The sequence below is a fragment of the Aulonocara sp. 'chitande type north' Nkhata Bay genome, linkage group LG17, assembly GCF_057382095.1.
Source record: "Aulonocara sp. 'chitande type north' Nkhata Bay isolate Kocher_YH1m ecotype deep benthic linkage group LG17, A_spYH_male_GT1.1, whole genome shotgun sequence".
NCBI lineage: Eukaryota > Metazoa > Chordata > Actinopteri > Cichliformes > Cichlidae > Aulonocara > Aulonocara sp. 'chitande type north' Nkhata Bay.
Genome location: NC_141360.1, coordinates 41,721,081 through 41,741,061, shown reverse-complemented (window position 1 = coordinate 41,741,061; position 19,981 = coordinate 41,721,081). Strand labels below are relative to the sequence as shown.

At 44.2% G+C, this 19,981-nt stretch overlaps 1 protein-coding gene across 1 annotated transcript; it reads right to left on the bottom strand.

The window, feature by feature from the left end:
* Positions 1–2,729: 2,729 nt before the first annotated feature.
* mkrn1 (makorin, ring finger protein, 1) lies at positions 2,730–18,356 on the bottom strand. The gene is made up of 8 exons (XM_086268884.1): positions 18,159–18,356; positions 17,404–17,535; positions 7,969–8,150; positions 7,392–7,615; positions 5,998–6,212; positions 5,204–5,314; positions 4,641–4,785; positions 2,730–4,299 (listed from the first exon to the last, which is right to left on the bottom strand). Exons 1-8 carry the CDS (start codon positions 18,230–18,232, stop codon positions 4,087–4,089), a joined length of 1,296 nt encoding a protein of 431 aa, XP_086125010.1. The 5' UTR covers positions 18,233–18,356; the 3' UTR covers positions 2,730–4,086.
* Between the last annotated feature and the right edge of the window lie 1,625 nt (positions 18,357–19,981).

The window sequence follows — 19,981 nt, the reverse complement described above, 5'->3', positions numbered from 1 at the left end:
GAGAACGTGTCTGACCACTACCGGCACACTTTTGCACCGGAGGTTTTCGGAAAGCTTTTATTTTGGTATTTCCGCTGATCCGTGCAATAAATTTGCATGTTAGCCTAAACATTTAGATTTAACATTTAGATTTAACATTTAACATTTAGATTTAACATTTAACATTTAGATTTAACATTTAGATTTAAATATAATATTTAGATTTAACATTTAGATTTAAATCTAAATATTTAGATTTAACATTTAGATTTAAATCTAAATATTTAGATTTAACATTTAGATTTAAATCTAAATATTTAGATTTAACATTTAGATTTAACATTTAGCATTTAGATTTAACATTTAGATTTAAATATAATATTTAGATTTAACATTTAACATTTAGATTTAAATATAATATTTAGATTTAACATTTAACATTTAGATTTAAATCTAAATATTTAGATTTAACATTTAGATTTAACATTTAGCATTTAGATTTAACATTTAGATTTAAATATAATATTTAGATTTAACATTTAGATTTAAATATAATATTTAGATTTAACATTTAACATTTAGATTTAAATATAATATTTAGATTTAACATTTAACATTTAGATTGAATATTTAACATTTAGATTTAACATTTCAAATTCTGTTTTAAATATGAAAAGTTACAAATATTTTACTAAATGTTGTAAAAAATGACTTGTTTTGAGCTAAATGTGGAAAAATGTTGCCGTTAATTTCAGCATGTTTCACTTTACAAACGGCGCCCCATATGTTCACGTCTAAGAATGTAACAATAGTGGTTTGCTGTTAAAAGGCTTGGATTGCGGTGTAGTTGCTGTTAGTTTCGGTTTCTTAGATCATGTGCTGCCGTTGGGTCAGATCAGGCTTCAATGTTCGCCCAGTCCCCTCTCCATCAGGTGCACGCGCGTAAGAGCAAAACTGAAAATGAGTCCTTTTTAAAGACCAGAGACCTCTTTAATCCGAAAGGAGGATTTCAGATCACACCTACATTTTGGAGCATTAACAAACACACATATTCCGAGCAAACAGGACTGGAGTTCCTCCTAAAGCAACGGTCTGTGTCAAGCCGCCCATCACGGCCGGACTGGCCATCTGGCGTACGGGAGCTGTCATAAAGGACCACAGACAGTACAGGGCACTGGCCCAGTCCGCTCCTCCCTCCTTTTAACCGAGATGATCACATTTTACCTTTTAATCCGAGCTGCAGAGGACGAACCAAAGAAGCGCAAAGGAGCCGAAATGTTAATGAAGAAGGACGTGTGTCACAGCTCTTTCTTCTTTACTGGTTTATGGTCTCCTGTGAATAAACAGTATATCTCATAAAACCCTCAAAAGACTCTCCAGCAGCGTTTCTCCACTTTCACTTCACGGTGGGGTTGTGACACTGTGGATGAATCCCTGACAGCAGATCAGTTCTTTGGTTTCTCTCTTCCTTGTATACAAAATATATTAAATTGTGAACAAACGGAGTTAAATTCAGATCTAAACATTCATGTAAAGATGCAAAAAACCCAGATTTTTTTTTTTTACTGTTGATATTAGATTTCACTTTAAATTTTCATCAGCTTAGTTTTTTCTTCCGTTCAAATATGAAGTTGATTGGACTTCAATCAACCAAATGTTCGTTCGTCTGATTCCTCTTTCAGGTGTTTATTAAGGGGAAATAAATCCAGACCTACCTGGCCCTGTGTGGAAAACCTAAACCTATTAACTGGTTGTGCCACTCTCTGCAGCACCAATTCGTGGCTCCATTTCCCACAGAACAGCATGTTGGCTGATCCATGGCATGATCTTCCTTTGCTGAAATGTTATTTTTACGCCAGATGTAACAGGACACACCTTCCAAAAAGTTGAACTGTTGTCTGTCAGCCCACAGAGCATCTCGGGGGTCATCAGGATGACCTTTACGTTCCTGTTGCTCAGCAGTGGTTTTTATCTTGGGGCTCTGCCATGCAGGACACTTTTGTCCAGTTTCTTATGATGGAGCCGTGAACACTGACTTTAACTGAGGCCGGCAGTTCTGTGGATGTTGTTCTGGGGACTTTTCTGACCTCTTGGATGAGTCGATGCTGCGCGCTGTAATTTTGGTCAGCCAGCCAAAAAGTAAAAATAAAAAAAAGCTTTCCTAAATAAAGGTTTGTATGACTTTGGGTGGCAAGGAGGTTACGAAACGATCGATACGCAACCGTAAACCGCCTGTTATTTGGGACAAATTCATTACAACAGCACATGAAAAGAAGTCTGTGGACACCCCCAGTTTGAATCTCCACACAAAAAGGGCCATACGAGTTTGACCAGCAGCTGGTTTACACATTTAGCACCATCAGCTTCCGGCGCCCCCCGTGTGCGGCAGCCTGTTACAGCAGCTCTGCTCATTCTGAGTTTCTTTCTTTCTTATCTTTTCTTCTCGTAATTTTTTATAACTAATAAAGGTTATCTTATCTTATCGGAAATATTCATTAGAATTTCAAGAACATTTTTAAATGTCTCGCAACTGAAGGAATTCTGCACCGAAGGCTGTTCAAGAACTCCAGCAAGCAGAGACGTCAGGCACAGGCTGGAGGACAATTATCCAAAACACATTAAAGTAAAGCTAAATGAGAGTTGTTGTTTTATATCGCACAAAAGTGACAAAGGCTGAAATTTGTTCTTAAAAACAGCTACTAATCAGAATCAGAGTAAAGCTGATCCATGAACGAAGTCGACACAGCAGGAAGATTTTTAAACTTTAATGTCAAGTTAAGATGGATGGCTGTGGAACATTGAAAACACTCATTTCAGTATAAACATATGCATTCCAGTGGCATTCAACAAGTCAGCACCAGCTGTCAGGAGTGTGGGTCAGCGTCTCAGCTTCAAGGCTTACTGAAGTCCGTTTGAGCTCAAGCAGTGACTTTGGAGCTGGTTCTGGGAGGGCTTGCTCTGCGCTACCTCGAGGCCCCGGGGTTGGGGTTAGAGGCTGGTAGTTTTCAAAAGTGTCCATGCTTACATCATTTATCTGACCGATACTGCAGCTGGCACGTACGGGGCAAATACTCTCCTCATGTCCAAATACAGGTGATCACCCACAGACCGCTCCGTCGGGTGCACGGGGTTAGCAGACGCTTCGGTTATTGAGCAGCTCACGAACTCTGTCCACTAGTGGCTTCGACACACTTGCGTTTTGTTCAGTAGTACTGCTGTAACAGTGAGAATCACACTGATGTGTCAGAGAGATCTGAGCTCAACGTCTCAGGTGAGAAACAGGCGACACGGAGCCTCAGGAGGGTTTCCTGAAGAACCTTTGTTCAGCTGCCATCAGTCACAATGTGGACCTAATTTGTTCCAAACAACAAACTCCTTTGTTTGCTCTGAGTTTTTGGAGCTGTTCAATAAGTGAAGCCTGACGGTAACAAAGACGCCCGTCCTGCATCAGGACACTTTAGTCCATCGTTTGGATTTTCTACAGTTTATGTTGAGGTATAAAATGCTTTAATGGCGTGAACTGTAGGAAATATGTGGCGGTGGAAGATGTCGTCATTACAGCTAATTTATTAACCATCTGCACAATATATTTGCTGTCATCAGCGTTCATAAAGAAAAAGATTGGGATCTTCAAAAACCATCTATAAAATCTTACAACACGGCCTCACGATTACAGTAAATGGTGCCGAGTAAGCTCGAGTGTAAAGTCTCAGGATTATGTACAAACACCTGGCTAGATAAGAAGTCAAACCCTCGCCCACAAATAAACTTGACAATTTTTATTATTTGAAGAAAGTTATAAGCTTTGTTAAATTTTATACCGAGTTCTTTTATCGTTTCCTTTTAACATGAACCACACGAGAAAGACTCACAAGAATAAATGTCTAGAAAATGTTTAGCACGAGTGCACCGACTTGTTGGTTTTTCCTTTTTTTTGTTTTTTAAATATTTTAGAAGTTCATTATTAATGGCCTGCTTAAAGGCACTGCCACAATACAGGGGTGGAGGGAAAGCTACTGTCCATCACTCGCACAAGACAGTCCATTCTAGTGTCTAGTATATACGGGGAGGTGAGGGGTGGATGTAGGGCGCCGGCGGTCGGGGCTGCTATAGGTAAATCTCATAGAAATCGTCCAGCTCCTCATGAAACAAGTCCCACTCGTCCTCTGAATCAGTCACCTCGTCGTCGGTTCCCGCGGCGAGCAGCATGAGGAGCATGTCGCTCAGCTCGAACGTTACCATCTCCTCGTCCTCGTTGTCGAAGGAGTCGGTGCTTTCCCGCTCGTCGAGGATGTCCCACAGCGGCGTTCGCCTCGAGTTCTGAAAGGAACCGCAAGAAAACTAAAACGAAACACATTTGTGCTTTTAACCATGTGGACACAGTGTAGCCACGGTTTCCTATTTTTATTTCACGGCTGCTTCTAATGTTTCCTGCACCGTCGCCCGCCCGCCCGCCCGCCCGCCTGCCCGCCCGCCCTCCTTCCTTCCTTCCTTCCTTCCTTCCTTCCTAGTGGTTGTAGCGTTCCCTCTACAACACACCTACTGCTCGTGCCCCACCTCCCCCACCCCCGCACCCCACTCCCTTGCAGTGGGTGTCCAGAGCAGAAGATAAACACACTCTCCTGTCCGGCTATGATATGAAAGAGTTCAGAAAAAGTTACCCGGTTCCTGCTGTTGGATCCAGTCTGTCTTCGCTGAGGCTGAGCTTCCTCCAGCCGCCCGTCAGGAAAGGCGTGCTTGTAGAAGCAGTTTGAGCCAAAGGGGCACGTTCCACGACCCTCGTCAAAGTATCGGCATGGTTTACTTCTGGAGAAGGCAAAGAGGAAACCAGAGAATAAAGATGCCGTCTCGACAGCTCACACTAGGACAGCTAATCCTCGTGTGTTTCAGTTTCCGATCACGACTCCCCACACTGTGCGCTCACCATCCCACTGCTGTGTCTCTGATCACAGCTTCCTATTCAAAAATCTGCTTCTTCTTCCTGCAGGTTTTATAACTTGCTGTCGTCGGCCAGCTGCAGAGTTATAAAACCTGCCTTAAAGCTTCAGCTTCAGTCCTGCTCCTACTGCATTCTCGTTTAGTTTAGTCAAACTAAAGATGAACAACAACTCTGTGTCACCGTTTCCCACACTACACAATATGTTGTGTATACATGAGATGGTGCGACGCCTCGTTGCAGCAGCGATGCTCTTTAGTGAGTGTGGGCGTGTCATGCAAACCCTACCCCATGCCGTCTTTGTATTTCTGGATGAGTTTCTGCTTGTCGTCCTTATCTTCCACCCAGTACTCACTTGGGATGACAAAATTGGATGTGATTCGACACTCTGGACAAGACCTGCCCCAAAAAAGAAAAAGAAAGATTATTTTTGTTTTGACCCAGTCTCATTGTCTGACAATATAAAATGGCTTTAAGTGACTATTGTTGTGATTAATATTTATATAAATAAAATGGACCTGAATAAAGCACAGCAAGCATGCACTCACACTAGAACAGCTGGGAATCAAACCATCATCCTGTTGGTTCAGACAACCTGCTCCACCCTGAGAGCAGGGTTAGCAGCCACAGACCTCGGCTAGTGTCGCATTGAACGAGCTGATGTTTTCTTGACAGATCTGCGATGAACCTGATGTTTTCTATAAGCATCGTTTTGCCTATAGATATTTTTGCATTCCACTTTCTGCAGCTACATATTTAAAGAGCCTTTAAAGAGTGGACACTCGGGTGTGTGAGCTGGCTGTAGCTCAGGAGGTGGAGCAGCTCATCTCGGTTTGATCCCTGGCTGCTGTCAAAAATCCTCACGCTCCCATCCTTGCTAGTATGAATGAGTGAACGAGGCAAGTTGTATAAATGCTTTGAGCGCTCAGGTAGAGGAGAAAAGCGCCTAAAGAACCCTTTACAAAGGCTGGAACTGTCCACCCTGACCAGCCGTGAAACAACAAGCTCTGATGTCCTGCAGACTCTTACTCCACACCCACAATGTCACTTCCACTTTGTCCACAACAGACTGAAGCACTTACTTGATGATTTTGCTCTCAAACTGCTTGGCACTCCTCCACTTGCGAATGCACTTCAGACAGTAGCAGTGGTTGCAGTTGGAGAGGATGCCAAAGCGGCGCTCGCTAAGGTTGACCTTCTCAAACACCACCTCCATGCACACGCCGCACATCATGTCCTTGCTGCGCTGGATGGCAAATGATATCTCCATGTCTTTCTCATGGGCTTCAATGCACGCCTACAACAGGGAATGACCTTCAGTAAGCTGAGGAATCAACACAGAGGCCTTCACTGCATGCAGAACATTTCTGGCTTTAATCAGCTTCTTGTAAGTTGGGCGGTGTTTTGTCAGACTGCATTCAGGCAGGAGTAACACAGAGGACGGGTTGAAGAATCTTAAAAAGAAATCCACGGCTGCATTTACACACACTCATGGGCACGAATGTGGAGGGGACCAACTGGAAACACAAGCTCACATACATATACGCCCACCTACAGTTAGTGAAATGTCCCCTTTGAAGCCCACCACAACCAGAGCTTATCTATGTTTTTACATGCCGCCATTTTTGGGAGCATTTCAAGCTACCGTACATCAATACAACCGTTATGTCCCAGATTTTAATAATATGTTTGCATTAAGCCCATAGTAACGACAAATTGCAAAAAAAAAAGTGCAATAAACTACAAAAAAATGGAAAATCTTTTTTTTGCACATATTTCTAGTTAGAGAAACGTCGGAGGGACGTCCCTCAAGACTGTTACGCAAAAAAGTCGCACAAAGTAGTTTCCAAGCGCAGGAAATTTATTGCGAGTGTCTTCATAGTTTCATTTTTGGGATACACTAATTTTTATCAACTGCAGGAAAACAAACAAACAAAAAAACCCAAAAAACAAAACCAGCATAAAAAAAAAACAAACTACGTTTCCCACGAAAAATGACACTTCCAGTTTCTGCAGGTAAGGGCAGACGTGTGATAGTTCGCGCTGACATTTATTCTAACGTAGGAAGTGCTACGAACAGCTGATCAGATCAGATGTTTCTGGATTATAATGTTTTTGTTGTTGTCAGCGCTTTTTACATGATTTTTGCAAAGCAGTTTGTGGAAGGAAACTGCGACCCGGGACAAGCTGAATCCATCTTACACAAGTACAACTGCTCCAGTTTCACATGCAAAAACAATAATAATAATAATAATAATAACAATAACAATAATAATAGCAGCCTATGTGGTTGCAATTCCACCAGGATTTTAAAATCGTTGCGTAAAATGGGGCGTGCACGCTCCGATGGCCTTAAAGGTTTAAGTAAGGTGCGTCTCAATGATGGTTTCCATCATCGAGTTTGTGCAATAAAACGATTGCAGAAAGACGGTGATGGAATTTGTGCACCACCAGCAGGCCGTGCTGTAACGGTTACCTTGGTATGCTCTGAGCGCTGAGTGTTGTCAGAGGGGTGGAGCACCTGGAGGCCACACATGTCACACACATCGCCATGGAGATAAGCACAGTTGATTCCATAGCGGCACTCTCCGACAGCAGCATACGGACAGAGCTGCTTCCTCAAATCTTCGTTGTCCAGCGCAGGATCACGGTCAAGCTCCTCAATGAGAGGGACTGTGCTCTCCACAGTCGCTGGCTCAGCTGCGCGCACACACACACACACACACACACACACACACACACACACACACACACACACACACACACACACACACACACACACACCTGAAGTTCCTCTGCGTTTTCAGATGGAGCACAGCATCCTTAAAGTGGAGCATTTTGAGCTTCACATTCTTTGCATGTTCATAGTTGTTCCTGGAGCTCAACCCTCGCGGGCTGGCAGGCTGGGCGCCGCACACATTATTTGGGTTTAAATGTCAGGAAAACAAAACACCGATGTGACAGCATGTGTGCATAATTAAGTTGTTTCCCCCATAACAGCAAAAGCATCAGCATTAGTAGGCATCGTGATGTTATCAATCCTGACTGCTCACCACGTCCACAGTAGGGCTGTCCTGGAACAAACTCTGCAGCATTGACCCAGTCAGGCACCACTGGTCCAGGCGTCGGCCCACTGGGCTCAGGATCTGCTGGACTGGGCAGCGAGACGGAGGCGAGCGGCAGCGTCTGGGAGGCTGGCAGTTCCTCGTTTTTTACTGGTTTAGAGTGTTCAAACCTGAAGAACGACAACGTCACACCAGGACTGTTACAGTGTAGCAGTAAACAAACAACACATCGCTTCTTGTTACATTAATCAGAAGGTTGGTTCAGTCCTGGCTCCTCGTAGTAGGACAAGACTAAACTCCAACTTGTTTCTGATGCATCTAAGGGTAGAGCACCCACTCTGAGTCTGGGACAAGTCGCTGCCCCAAGTGGAGGAGCTTAATAACAATACACCAGGTTTAGTCATTCACATAATTACATTCAGGTGTTCCATCACTGGAGTCACAGGTGTATAAAATCAAGCAGCCAGGCCAGCAAACTGCTTCCACAGACATCTGTGAAAGAACGGGTCGCTTTCAGGAGCTCCGTTTATTCTAGCATGGTACCGTGATGGGAGGTCACCTGTGCAAGAGTCTAATCGGCAAGTTTCCTCATTACTACAGTGGTATTATTACCACGTGGACGCGATTGGGAATGACAGCAACTCAGCCACAAAGTGGTCAGTAGGGCTACAACTAAAATGATTTTGGTTGCCGACTAATCTGCCGATTTGTCTTTGATTAGTCAATGATTATTTTATTCTCTCTCATCTCCGCTTCCTGTGGACAAACCTGCTGTTCTAGGATCCAGTACCTCACCTGCTCCGCCCACCTGTGAGGATCAGCCTCTCGTCCCACAGCAAATTAGATAATCATCCAGGAAACATCAATTTGAAAATAACCGAATGTATTTTAAATATTACTTAATGTGATAGTCAGAATAAAAAAAAATATCAAGTTATACAAATTAAAGTGCTAGTAATATGAATAAAAAAGGTGCCAACAGGAACTAAAACGGCTTCTGTCCGAAAGTTTTTTCAGTCCAAAACAACAAGTTTCCAAAGTTCAGGAATCTCGATTGCAGTGGAGAAGCTCTGGAGGGAGGCTCGCTCTTATCTTTGATGTTCCCAGCTGCTGCTGATAAAGATTCTCTGTCATGACTTCAGCCATTTGAGAGCTGCATGAGCCTCTTTACAGGACAAACTCATCTAGAGCAGGGCGACCAAAAATATTTATCTCGATATACATTTGAAAATTTGCGATAACGATATAACTGATGATATAAGTGACACGAGACAAAATACTTTACAACTCCTGAACTTTATTAGTGCAAAAAAAAAAACAAACAAACAATCAATGTATTTTCACTTAAACAAGCAGCTGTTTAAGTGCATTAAAGTTATGTAAAAAATTAACAGTGCAAATGCAAATTCCTTGCTGACAGAAATTGGCCGACATATCCTCAGCAAATCAAATCAGTTTTATTGTCACATCACATGTGCAGGTACACTGGTACAGCACATGTGAGTGAAATTCTTGTGTGCGAGCCAAACAAGCAACAGAGTTGTTTTACGTTATTGTATTTTGCACAAGCAAAATATAAGAATGGCTACATCTGAGACTAACAAATATATGTACAATATATAATAGTATATGCATTACTGGATGTGTATACTAAATGTGTTTTTCTACGTGTGTGTGTGTGTGTGTGTGTGTGTGTGTGTGTGTGTGTGTGTGTGTGTGTACACATATTTTACAAATTAAATAGAGTAAACAATAAATAAAATATATAAAATATACAGAGTTGAATATGTGCAAAACAGTGGCATTACTGTACAGTATGGAGTGCATAATGTTGAAGTTCCAGTAGTGAAGCTGAGGTGTCTATGACGTGTTCATCAGTCTGATGGCCTGGTGGAAGAAGCTGTCTCTCAGTCTGCTGGTACGGGACCGGATGCTGCAGAACCTCCTTCCTGATGGAAGCAGTCTGAACAGTTTATGGCTGGGGTGACTGGAGTCCTTGATGATCCTCCCCGCTTTCCTCAGGCACCGCTTCCTGTAGATGTCCTGGAGGGAGGGAAGCTCACCTCCAATTATCCGTTCAGAGCACCGCACTACTCGCTGGAGAGCTTTGCAGTTGTAGGCGGTGCTGTTGCCATACCAGGTGGTGATGCATCCAGTGAGGATGCTCTCAATGGCACAGTGATAGAAGGTCCTGAGGATGCGGGGGCTCATGCCGAATCTTTTCAGTCTCCTGAGAAAGAAGAGGCGCTGCTGCGCCTTCTTCACTGTTTTGTTTGTGTGTACTGACCACGTAAGATCCTCAGCCAGGTGTACGCCAAGGAACCGGAAGCTGCTCACTCTCTCCACAGCAGCGCCGTTGATGGTGATGGGGGTGTGTACTTCTCTGCACCTCCGGAAGTCCACTATCAACTCCTTTGTCTTTGCGACGTTGAGGGTGAGATGGTTGTCTTGACACCAGTGGGTCAGGGCGCTGACCTCTTCCCTGTAAGCCATCTCATCACCGTTGGTGATAAGACCCACCACTGTAGTGTCGTCCGCAAACTTCACAATGATGTTGGAGCTGTTAGTGGCTGTGCAGTCGTAGGTGTAGAGTGAGTACAGGAGAGGGCTCAGTACACACCCCTGTGGAGCACCAGTGTTCAGTGTGATGGGGGATGAGGTGATGCTGCCCAGTCTGACCACCTGGCGTCTGTCAGACAGGAAGCTAAGGATCCAGCTGCAGAGGGAGCTGCTCAGTCCTAGATCCTGCAGTTTCCTGTCCAGCTTCGAGGGAACGATGGTATTGAATGCTGAGCTGTAATCTACAAACAGCATCCTCACATACGTGTCTCTCTTCTCCAGGTGTGACAGGGCAGTGTGTAGTGTCAGGGCTATGGCATCATCAGTGGACCTGTTGTGGCGGTATGCAAACTGTAGAGGGTCCAGTGAGTCGGGTAGTGCAGAGCAGATGAAGTCCCTGACCAGCTTCTCGAAGCATTTGCTTACGATGGGGGTCAGGGCTACAGGTCGCCAGTCGTTCAATGAGGAGATGGTGGAGGATTTGGGTACAGGGACGATGGTGGCCATTTTGAAGCAGGCTGGGACTACAGATAGAGAGAGGGAAAGGTTGAAGATGTGCGTGAACACTCCAGCCAGCTGAGCCACGCATGACTTGAGGACGCGGCCGGGAATCCCGTCCGGACCAGTAGCTTTGCGCGCGTTCACCTTCCTGAAGCACTTCCGCACATCCTCCTCAGACACAGTGTGCGCACTGACGTCATCCGCGGTGCGCACACTGTCCGGTCTCATGGTGTTCGCTGTGTCGAATCTAGCGTAGAATACGTTTAGATCCTCACACAGAGAGGCCGTGGTCTGCGGTGTGCTGGTTTTCCCTCTAAAGTCTGTGATCGTGTTTAGTCCCTGCCATATACTCCGAGGGTTGTCAAACTGTTGCTCCACCCTGTCCCTGTACTCACGTTTGGCTGCTTTGATCGTCTTCCGGAGTTGGTAATGTGCGTGTTTGTAGTCCGATGTGTTCGCGGAGGCAAAGGCGGTGCTCCGTGCCGCGCGAACATCTCCGTTAATCCAGGGTTTTTTGATTTGGGAAGGATTTAACTGTTCTGGCTGGGACGACATCTTCCACGCATTTCCTGATAAATCCACAGACTGAGTCTGTGTACTCGTCGATGTCTTTAGCAGCCACGTGAAACATTTCCCAGTCCGCGTGATCAAAACAGTCCCGCAGCGCAGACTCCGGCTGGTCCGTCCAACAGTGCACCGCCCTCCGGGTTGGAGCTTCCTGTTTCAGCTTCTGCCTGTAGGCAGGCAGGATCAGGATGGAGCGGTGATCTGATTGGCCGAATGGGGCACGAGGGAGGGCTTTGTATGCATCCCGGAAAGAGGTGTAGCAGTGGTCAAGTAGCCGATCTCCACGGGTGTTAAAATGGATGTGTTGGTGGAGTTTGGGTGAGACTTTCTTCAGGTTTCCCTCATTAAAGTCTCCGGCTGTGATAAACGCTGCCTCTGGGTGTGCGGTTTCCTCGCTGCTGATCGCGCTGTACAGTTCCCTGAGTGCACGGTCAGTGTCGGCTTGTGGGGGAATGTAAACAGCCGTAATAATCACTGCTGTAAATTCCCTCGGTAGCCAGAATGGCCGGCACTTAATCATCAGGTACTCCAGGTCCGGTGAGCAGAAGGATTTGACCGGGTGCACGTTCGCATAATCACACCAGCTGTTGTTGATCATGAAACACACACCACCGCCTCTGCTTTTCCCAGTAAGATCCTGTGACCTGTCCGCGCGGTGCACGGAGAACCCCGGTAGTTGTATTGCGGAGTCCGGTACTTTGTCCGATAGCCAGGTTTCTGTGAGGCAGATCACGCAGCAGTCCCGCATCTCTCGCTGGAATGAGATCCGTGCCCGAAGCTCGCACAGCTTGTTCTCCAGAGACTGCACATTAGCCAGTAATAAACTGGGTAACGGTGGTCTGTAAGTGCGCCGTCTCAGTCGAACCAGAACGCAAGATCTTCTCCCTCTGCGTCGGCGTTTGCGGCCTCCAGGGCCAGAGAACAAAGATGTCTCACGTGAGATGAATGGGGGGTCTGCAAACGGAGGGTCCGTGTTGCAAAACTTGAACTCCGGAAAGTGATTGGAAAGTCCATCTTTTATGTCCAGTAAGGTTTGTCGGTCGTACACAAGGAGACAAGTGCTGCTCGTGAAAAAATAAAGGAAAAGTAAAATTAAACACAAAAAAAACAGCTGTTGCTTGGGGGAGCTCGCGACGAGGCTGCCATGCATTATATGCATGTATGCCGTGTACATAAAATCGTTTCGAGGTCAGTAAACACAACCAGAGTTCATACATAAGGCACACGGGATTATAAGGGGCTCTGTCGACTTTCAGAAAAATCAAAGGATTGATTTTAAGTGCGCCGTATTTTCCAAACAACACGGTAATAACGACGGCCCGCTAGCATGCGCTACCAAAAATAGTGCTTTGTTGTGTATCTGACGGACGAAAGCTAAACCAGTTCCACACCAGTGAAGCTGCAGCATTTTTACAAACCAGTTCAGGTTCATCTGTTTCATTCAACGATCTGCTTTCGCTCTTCTCGTTCTGCGTCGCAGCCATGTGCGTATGAAAACAAAGGCACTGCACATGCGCGTTTTACCCATATTCTATCGTTATATTTCATTTTCTTGTCGTTGCCCAACGTTACACCGGTATTACCGTGAACGGGATGATATGGCCCAGCCCTAAACTCATCCATACGCCTGTGCTTCATACTAACAGAACAGAATAAGAAAAGACTGTTACTGATCACATCATGGTTTCTCAGACGGTGTAGTGTTCAATTAAACTGTCTAATAAGTAAACAGCTGATTTAATTAATGAAATACATAAATACTTCATTAATTTAAACCTTTTTTGAAATTATTGATAAGGTTCCACCCACAGATTAACCTCCTAGCGTTAGCCCTGGTGGTAGGCCACATTTAAAAGGGGAATAAATAAATAAATAAATAAATAAATAAGCAGCGTCGGGGCACGCTGGGGCAAATAGGGTGCAGAGGTCACAAACCTCCTGCTGAGTCAGTCACTGCAGACCTCCAAACTTCTTATGGTCTTCAGATTAACCCAAGAACCGTGTGCAGAGAGTTTCATGATAGGGCGAGCAACAGCATCAAGTGCAATGCAGTGGTGTAAAACACGTGCTTCCACGTGTGGAGATGTGTTCTCCGCAGTGAGGAATGGTAAGGGGTTGTTTTTCAAGGTCCCTTAGTGACAGGAACTCTGGACAATGTCATGCTCCTAACTTTGCAGGAACAGTTTGGAGATGAGCCCTTTATGTTCCAACATGACTGTGCACGAAGAACGCTCCATAAAGACATGGATGAACGAGTTTGGTGCAGAAGAACTTGACTGGCCTGCACAGAAACCTGACCTCAACCCGATAAAACACTTTTGCAATGAATTATAAAGCGCAGACTGCGATCCAGGCCTTCTCGTCAAACATCGGTGTCTGACCTCGCTTCTGGAGAACAGTCAAAAATTGTTGCTGTTATGGTTGCAAAGGGAGGGCTGACATTAAAGCCTATAGATTAAGAACAGGATGTCAGTGAAGGAGACAAGTGAATCCTTTTGGCAGTATAGTTTATCTCATTCTCCCATCCTGGTCACACGTGGTGGGAGAATAGACTTGACAAACTGGGACTGTCTGCAGAAAACCCACAAAATTGGGTTTTATCTGCCGGACATGTTTGGCCCCTTATCTGAAGAATCACTGAAACTTGTTCACGCTGCTGCCCGCCTGCTACTCCATCAGCCATCAACAGGAGTAACAATGTTAGGATGCCGTCAACCTAGACACCCAAAATCATATTTTCTTCACAATAGAATATAGAAGAAATATCACATTTTTAAATTGAGCAATGAACAGTAATAATTGTTTAAATTTGATGGCAGCAACACAGAATCAGACTCTTAGTGTCGTTGCAGCAGTAAAAGACTGAAGAACCAAACTCAGGGGGAATTCTCTCAGTGCAAAAAACGAGCGTCAAATTAAGTTAACAAAAAGAAAAAAGTTAAACGGGCTGATTCTTGTACAGCACTTTACTCTCCAGGAGCTTCATACAACATCCCACACAAGCATTTTCTTCTATGCTTTAAGTGCTTTCTAGCTAACATTCACACTCTGATGGAGGCAACTTGGGGTTAATATCTAACAAAGGCTATTTGGCATATAGACTGGGGGAGCCAGGGATTGAACCACCAACCTTCCATCAGTAGATGACCTGCTCTACCTCCTTAGATGCAGTGGCAGCAGCTGGCTGGCAAACACACACAATTCTATTTTGCACTAGTCCCCATTAATGCAAACACCAACGGAGTAAACACTGTACATAAAAGGTTAAATTGGATATGATTGTCTTTAACTTAGCAGCATCCAGGATGGTGATGGCTGAGGGATAAGAGCTCTCATGAAGGATTTTATTCATGTTCTTGAGATAATCTGAGCTTTGTGGTTCTTTAACCTCCTGGCGTCCACATATGTGGACATCACATTTTGTGTTGTCTAGACCAAAACACTAAATTTTGCTCTGCAAGGGCCTGATATGCACTTACATACTGCCACTGTTCTATCGAAGTTTTAAACGAATATGAGGCTCTCATTTTTCTTAGATACAAAAAAATCAGGTTTAAAAAAAAAAAAAAAAAAAAATCTGTTAATTCTTTGTTTTTACATTCATCGGGTCCCAATATGTCCAAATATCAAAGAGAAATTTAAAATGTATGCCATGGAAGAGCTCAGGTCTTAGGAGGTTAAGTAAAGGGAGCCAGCAGCCAGCTATGCACTGGGCGACATATGTAAGCCCGTGGAGCCCTTTCTCCTGTGCAGCTGGAGCTCCGTGCACAGAGACAGTAGGTATACTCTACTGTGCGCCCAAAGATTTGCCTCCCTGTAACATCATCTAGCCTTTGCAAGAGCAGCAGAGAGAGACTTCTACAGCGAGATCTAAAACTCTTCATTACATTATTGCTTCATTATAACTGGGACAGAGATCACATGGTAAACATGACTTTGAACGAAAGCAGCCAAATTTCAGGTAAGGCTATTTGTAAGCCTCACACACACTTTCCATTCCATAATTTGTTGGCGTTAAAACGTCCCTGTGGCTCTCCTTTTACCTGTGTTCAGAATTGCATAAACTCAGTCCTACCTGTGCCATCTCTGAACAACTGCATGCATCAGGTACAAATCGTGCACCGTGACTCAATGTGAGCTCAACATGGCATCATCGTGCTTTTCTGGTGCTTTCTTTAGTCATTTACTGAGTAAATCTTAATTACCAGCACATTTGCTGCTTTTGTTACTTTATGCATCTTTTTCTCCCCTTGATGGTTTTTTCTCCTTTCTGTTAGACTAGCTCAGAGCACAACCAGACTATTCCTAGACTGTGGAGTGTTGAATAAGTGGGGAGGGGAGGGCGCTGTGCTGAGGCAATGCATAAAGAAATGAGAGGAGGGAGCTGCAGCACAGTGAACCTGGGGAACCCAGCAACAGAGAGAAACAGAGACACAGAGATGGAGCATTATGCAATTGCCATGCAGGCTGCAGTGCACCCTGTCTGGCCCTGGGGGCCGCAGAAGAGAAAGCAGCAGAGAGACAGACACAGTGAAAGAACAAAACAGAGTGCATCACAATAGATAGAGCCCAGGGAATTCAACCTTAATAAACCCCCACAGCGAGAGTCTTTCTCTGGACTCTCAATGCAGGGTGCGAAGGCCTGTGGAGCCTCCAAAATAACGAGAGCACCTCCATGGTGCAGCTCAATCACAGGTATGGATGAATGTGACTTAACAACAACAACACACACAACAGTAACTCAGTACTACATAGCAACCTGAGGATTTCATAAAGGCAAAAATGCTATTAAAGAAAGATGCGAGTATGTGTGAAACCGCTGTGCCCCTGCTGCTGCTGGGGTCCTCACACTGACTCACCAGCTCAGAGGATCTAACTGGAGCAGACACTGGCTCTACGAGGCGGCTGGGAGCCTAATCCACTTTTCAAAAACACCTCTGCATGTTTGAGCCTCTTAGTATGTATACATGTTGTTGTTTATTAATATAATACAAACATGCTGTGTACTAAAACAAAGCAGGGCTGAAACAATCTTCATCTTGTTAACAAAGGTTTTGATCTGTACAACTGTATTTTCATTAAAACTGAGAAGAACAGAAGGAAAGTGCCTGGAAACATATTGTTGTACATTTTGTTTATATTTAGCTGCTCACCTCTTTCATTCTTTCTGCAGCAGTAACAATAAATAATAACTTATTCAATCTAAAGCAATCAGAACGCTGGGAATTGGAAAATTCACCATCTTCAATGGTCAATATAAATAATCGAATGCTTGTACGTACTTATGTATAAATAAAAAAATATTCACTAACATTTAAATTAAAACGGAACCGCCACAAGTCCTTCTACAAGATAAACTCCAAACAAGTCATACTCTGTCAGATTTTAATTAGATTTGTCCATGCATGTTCTGAAACTGTCATCCTACTAATCTGGGCCTCTGAAGGCAGAGTCCCACCGTGTAAAATACACAGCACGACCCAGGCAGTCATTTTAAATACAAGAGTTCATGCAGTAAAACAGCAGGTCCTCGTGTGTGATTCTGACCCACATAAAGCTGCCACACACACAGACCAACAACATGTTGACATTAAGGCGCAGTCTCGGGTGTCACATCTACTTGAGGGGGACACTTCTGAGAAGCCCTGCTAGCAAACCCGCTATGCTGCCACTTTTAGAAAGCAGCTCAGCTCTCAGCTGAAAACACGTTGCAGGGCCGCTGCGTCGCAGCACGAACATGCAAGCTCGGTTTCGCTCAGGTGCACATTCCTGCTCTGGTGTCAGTTCAGTCTTTACCTGCAACGGTCCCCAAACGCGCAGTTTCCCTTCTGAAAGAATTTGCAAATCATGCTGGCAGGTTTGCTGCTGGTCAGGTCATGGGAATAACGACAGTTCTCCCCTTCTTTGCACAGACCGTGCATGAAATATCTGGAAATACAAAAGGAAATCAAAGTTTACTTAACACATGAAACAGCGTGTTTCCTTTTAGAGCCCAATGTCAGCGTTAAAAAGCAGCCAGCCCGTCACTTGGATGTAGGCGAATCAAATGCGTGTCGATGTCATCTTGTACTTTCATACTCATAACGCCATCGCGGTCATGTTTAAGGGACCGCGGCGCTAGCTTGGTCCGGATGTGAACCTAGCAGATGATGTGACACCGAAAGGCAACAACTAGTTAAAGCCGCTGGTTTAAACGCAGATTAGTTTGTTGGTTTTAATGTGAAACTAGTGAGAACTGCTAGCTGAGACTAGCTTCAGAGCTTTCGTCGAGGGGCTGCTGTGTGACACTAGCTTTACAGTTCAGCGTTGCCGATCCGATTGTCGAAAGCGTAGCTAGCAGGACGGCGGCTAAACTAGCACAGCAGGCTGCTGTGTGACCACAACACAGCGAACATGACAACATTACAGCTAGCTCCGCGAACAGCTGAGCGGACCCTTGAAAGACATTCCCGTCAATCACTCATAAGCTGCCCTGGCAGCGTTATTCTGGCGTCAAACGGCACGGTGTGCGATCGCCGTCTGAATGTGCTAGTTCTATTGTCTTGTCCTACCTGCAGGTTACGTGTTTTGTCCAACCGCCTGTTACTGCTGAAGCCGCCGTTGACGCTGCTGCTGCCTCCGCCATTGCTGTTTATGTTGAGAAGCTACAGCCGGATGTTCCGGACAGTTTCGCTCGAGCTCGGCATCTTTCGACTGTGGACAATTTAAGCCGAAGTTCACCGAAAAACCGTCTCCGTGCAGACTGCCGTCCACTACGCGGCACCGTTGGCAGGTTAGATGTTCGACCTTATAAATAATCAGGATCAGTCGAAGCAGGCGTCATTTCTATTAATCAAGAAGATGAACCAGGCTCGCAAAGTTCCATCAAATATTTGTATCTGTCTCATAGCATTTAATTTAACTGCAAAAGTTTTAGAAGTTTTTTATTGAAAATTATGCAGAAAATTATGCAGTTTAATGTCTCATTGCCCTCTGAAATGAAAGCATGGTACAAACACGCAAAAAAAAAAAGAAATCATGAAATCAACTTATGGACCAAAATATCTTCTAAGCTTTTGACTCATCAAAGTAGCCCCCTTTGGCAGATACCAGAATCGACACTCCACATCAGTTGGTGGCGCTAATGCACCATTTTGCTGTTTGCCAACCGCCAATAAACAATATAAAGAAGAAGAAACCTTATTAATCCCAGAGGGAAATTTAGTTGTCATAGCAGGAAATATACAACGAACATCAAGCGCTCACATAAAATGAGAGTAGAAACAGATTTATTGATAGATAAATAGATAAATATAGAGATATAGGTATGAATGTAAATATAAAAGGACAAATAAATGTTGTGGTGTACAAAGTGACAGGATGCACTGAGGTGTGATTCATTCTGTTCCACATGTGTGGACTGGTGGGAGGGTCATGGTCCATTGTTCACAGCAGATCTCACAGCTGAACACACCCGTGGCTCTTTCTACAACAGAAATCACCTTTGTCACAGCTTTCATGATCAAAATGCTCAGATTTCTTCATGTTGTCATGGTCTTTTTTAAACTTGGACATAGATGTAAATCATTTAGATGTTAACACAGCACAGCACGCCGCCACGACCGCCCAGCACACCGTGACAGTAGTAAAGGATAATAAACATCACTCTCCTCATATTCTGATTCTGTCTTCATTGTGTTTTAATAAAGAGAAATTTATTTTGCTGATTTGTGTTAATTTTGCCAGACAACTGAAAGTGTGTGGACTCATCACATAGCAGGACTCTAGAGTGCGACCAACTTGGTCACAAATGCCACCAAATTTTTCAATGGTGCGACCAAATGTTCGAGTGTAGTAAAAAAAAAAAAAGAACTACGAAACTCTGAAAGTCTCCGTGTGGTCAACAGCAGACACACATTATGCCCCTATTGTGGTCTAAACCAATCAAAGATGGTCTCTGATTGGCCGTGGTCCAGTTGAAAGTGCAGGCAGATAGAGAGGTGAGGAGCTTGAATGAAGCCATATCGATTCATTAAATCCTGACTTTTAAATATAAATGTATTTGGCCAGAAACGGCAGAATCTCAGGTTAAAGCTCACAAAACTAACATTTGGGTGCGCCTAACTTTTGTGCTGGTGCACCAGTGCAACCGTAGCAAAAAGTTAGTCTAGAGCCCTGCAATGAACAGAGTAAGTGGTAAAGCATCACCCAGTTACAAGAATCAGATTCATTCATTCTTTTAAGGACATTCTTACCCTGTGAAACTTTATTCTTCATTTCCCTTTTCTCTACTTTCATTTTCTTGGAATTAGAGAAGAAGTGTTTTAAAAGTGTACAGTTACCATTAATGTGCTGTTCGTAAGTTTCTAGGTAATTTTTTGTAAGGTTGCAAGGC

Excerpts from the sequence above, each read along its gene's own strand:
- mkrn1 (XM_086268884.1), bottom strand. The coding sequence starts at position 18,232 with ATGGCGGAGGCAGCAGCAGCGTCAACGGCGGCTTCAGCAGTAACAGGC. Across the intron at positions 6,213-7,391 it reads AGCGCTCAGAGCATACCAAG|GCGTGCATTGAAGCCCATGA; the intron begins GTAACCGTTACA and ends TCCCTGTTGTAG. Across the intron at positions 4,786-5,203 it reads AAATACAAAGACGGCATGGG|AAGTAAACCATGCCGATACT; the intron begins GTAGGGTTTGCA and ends TGCCTTCTCCAG.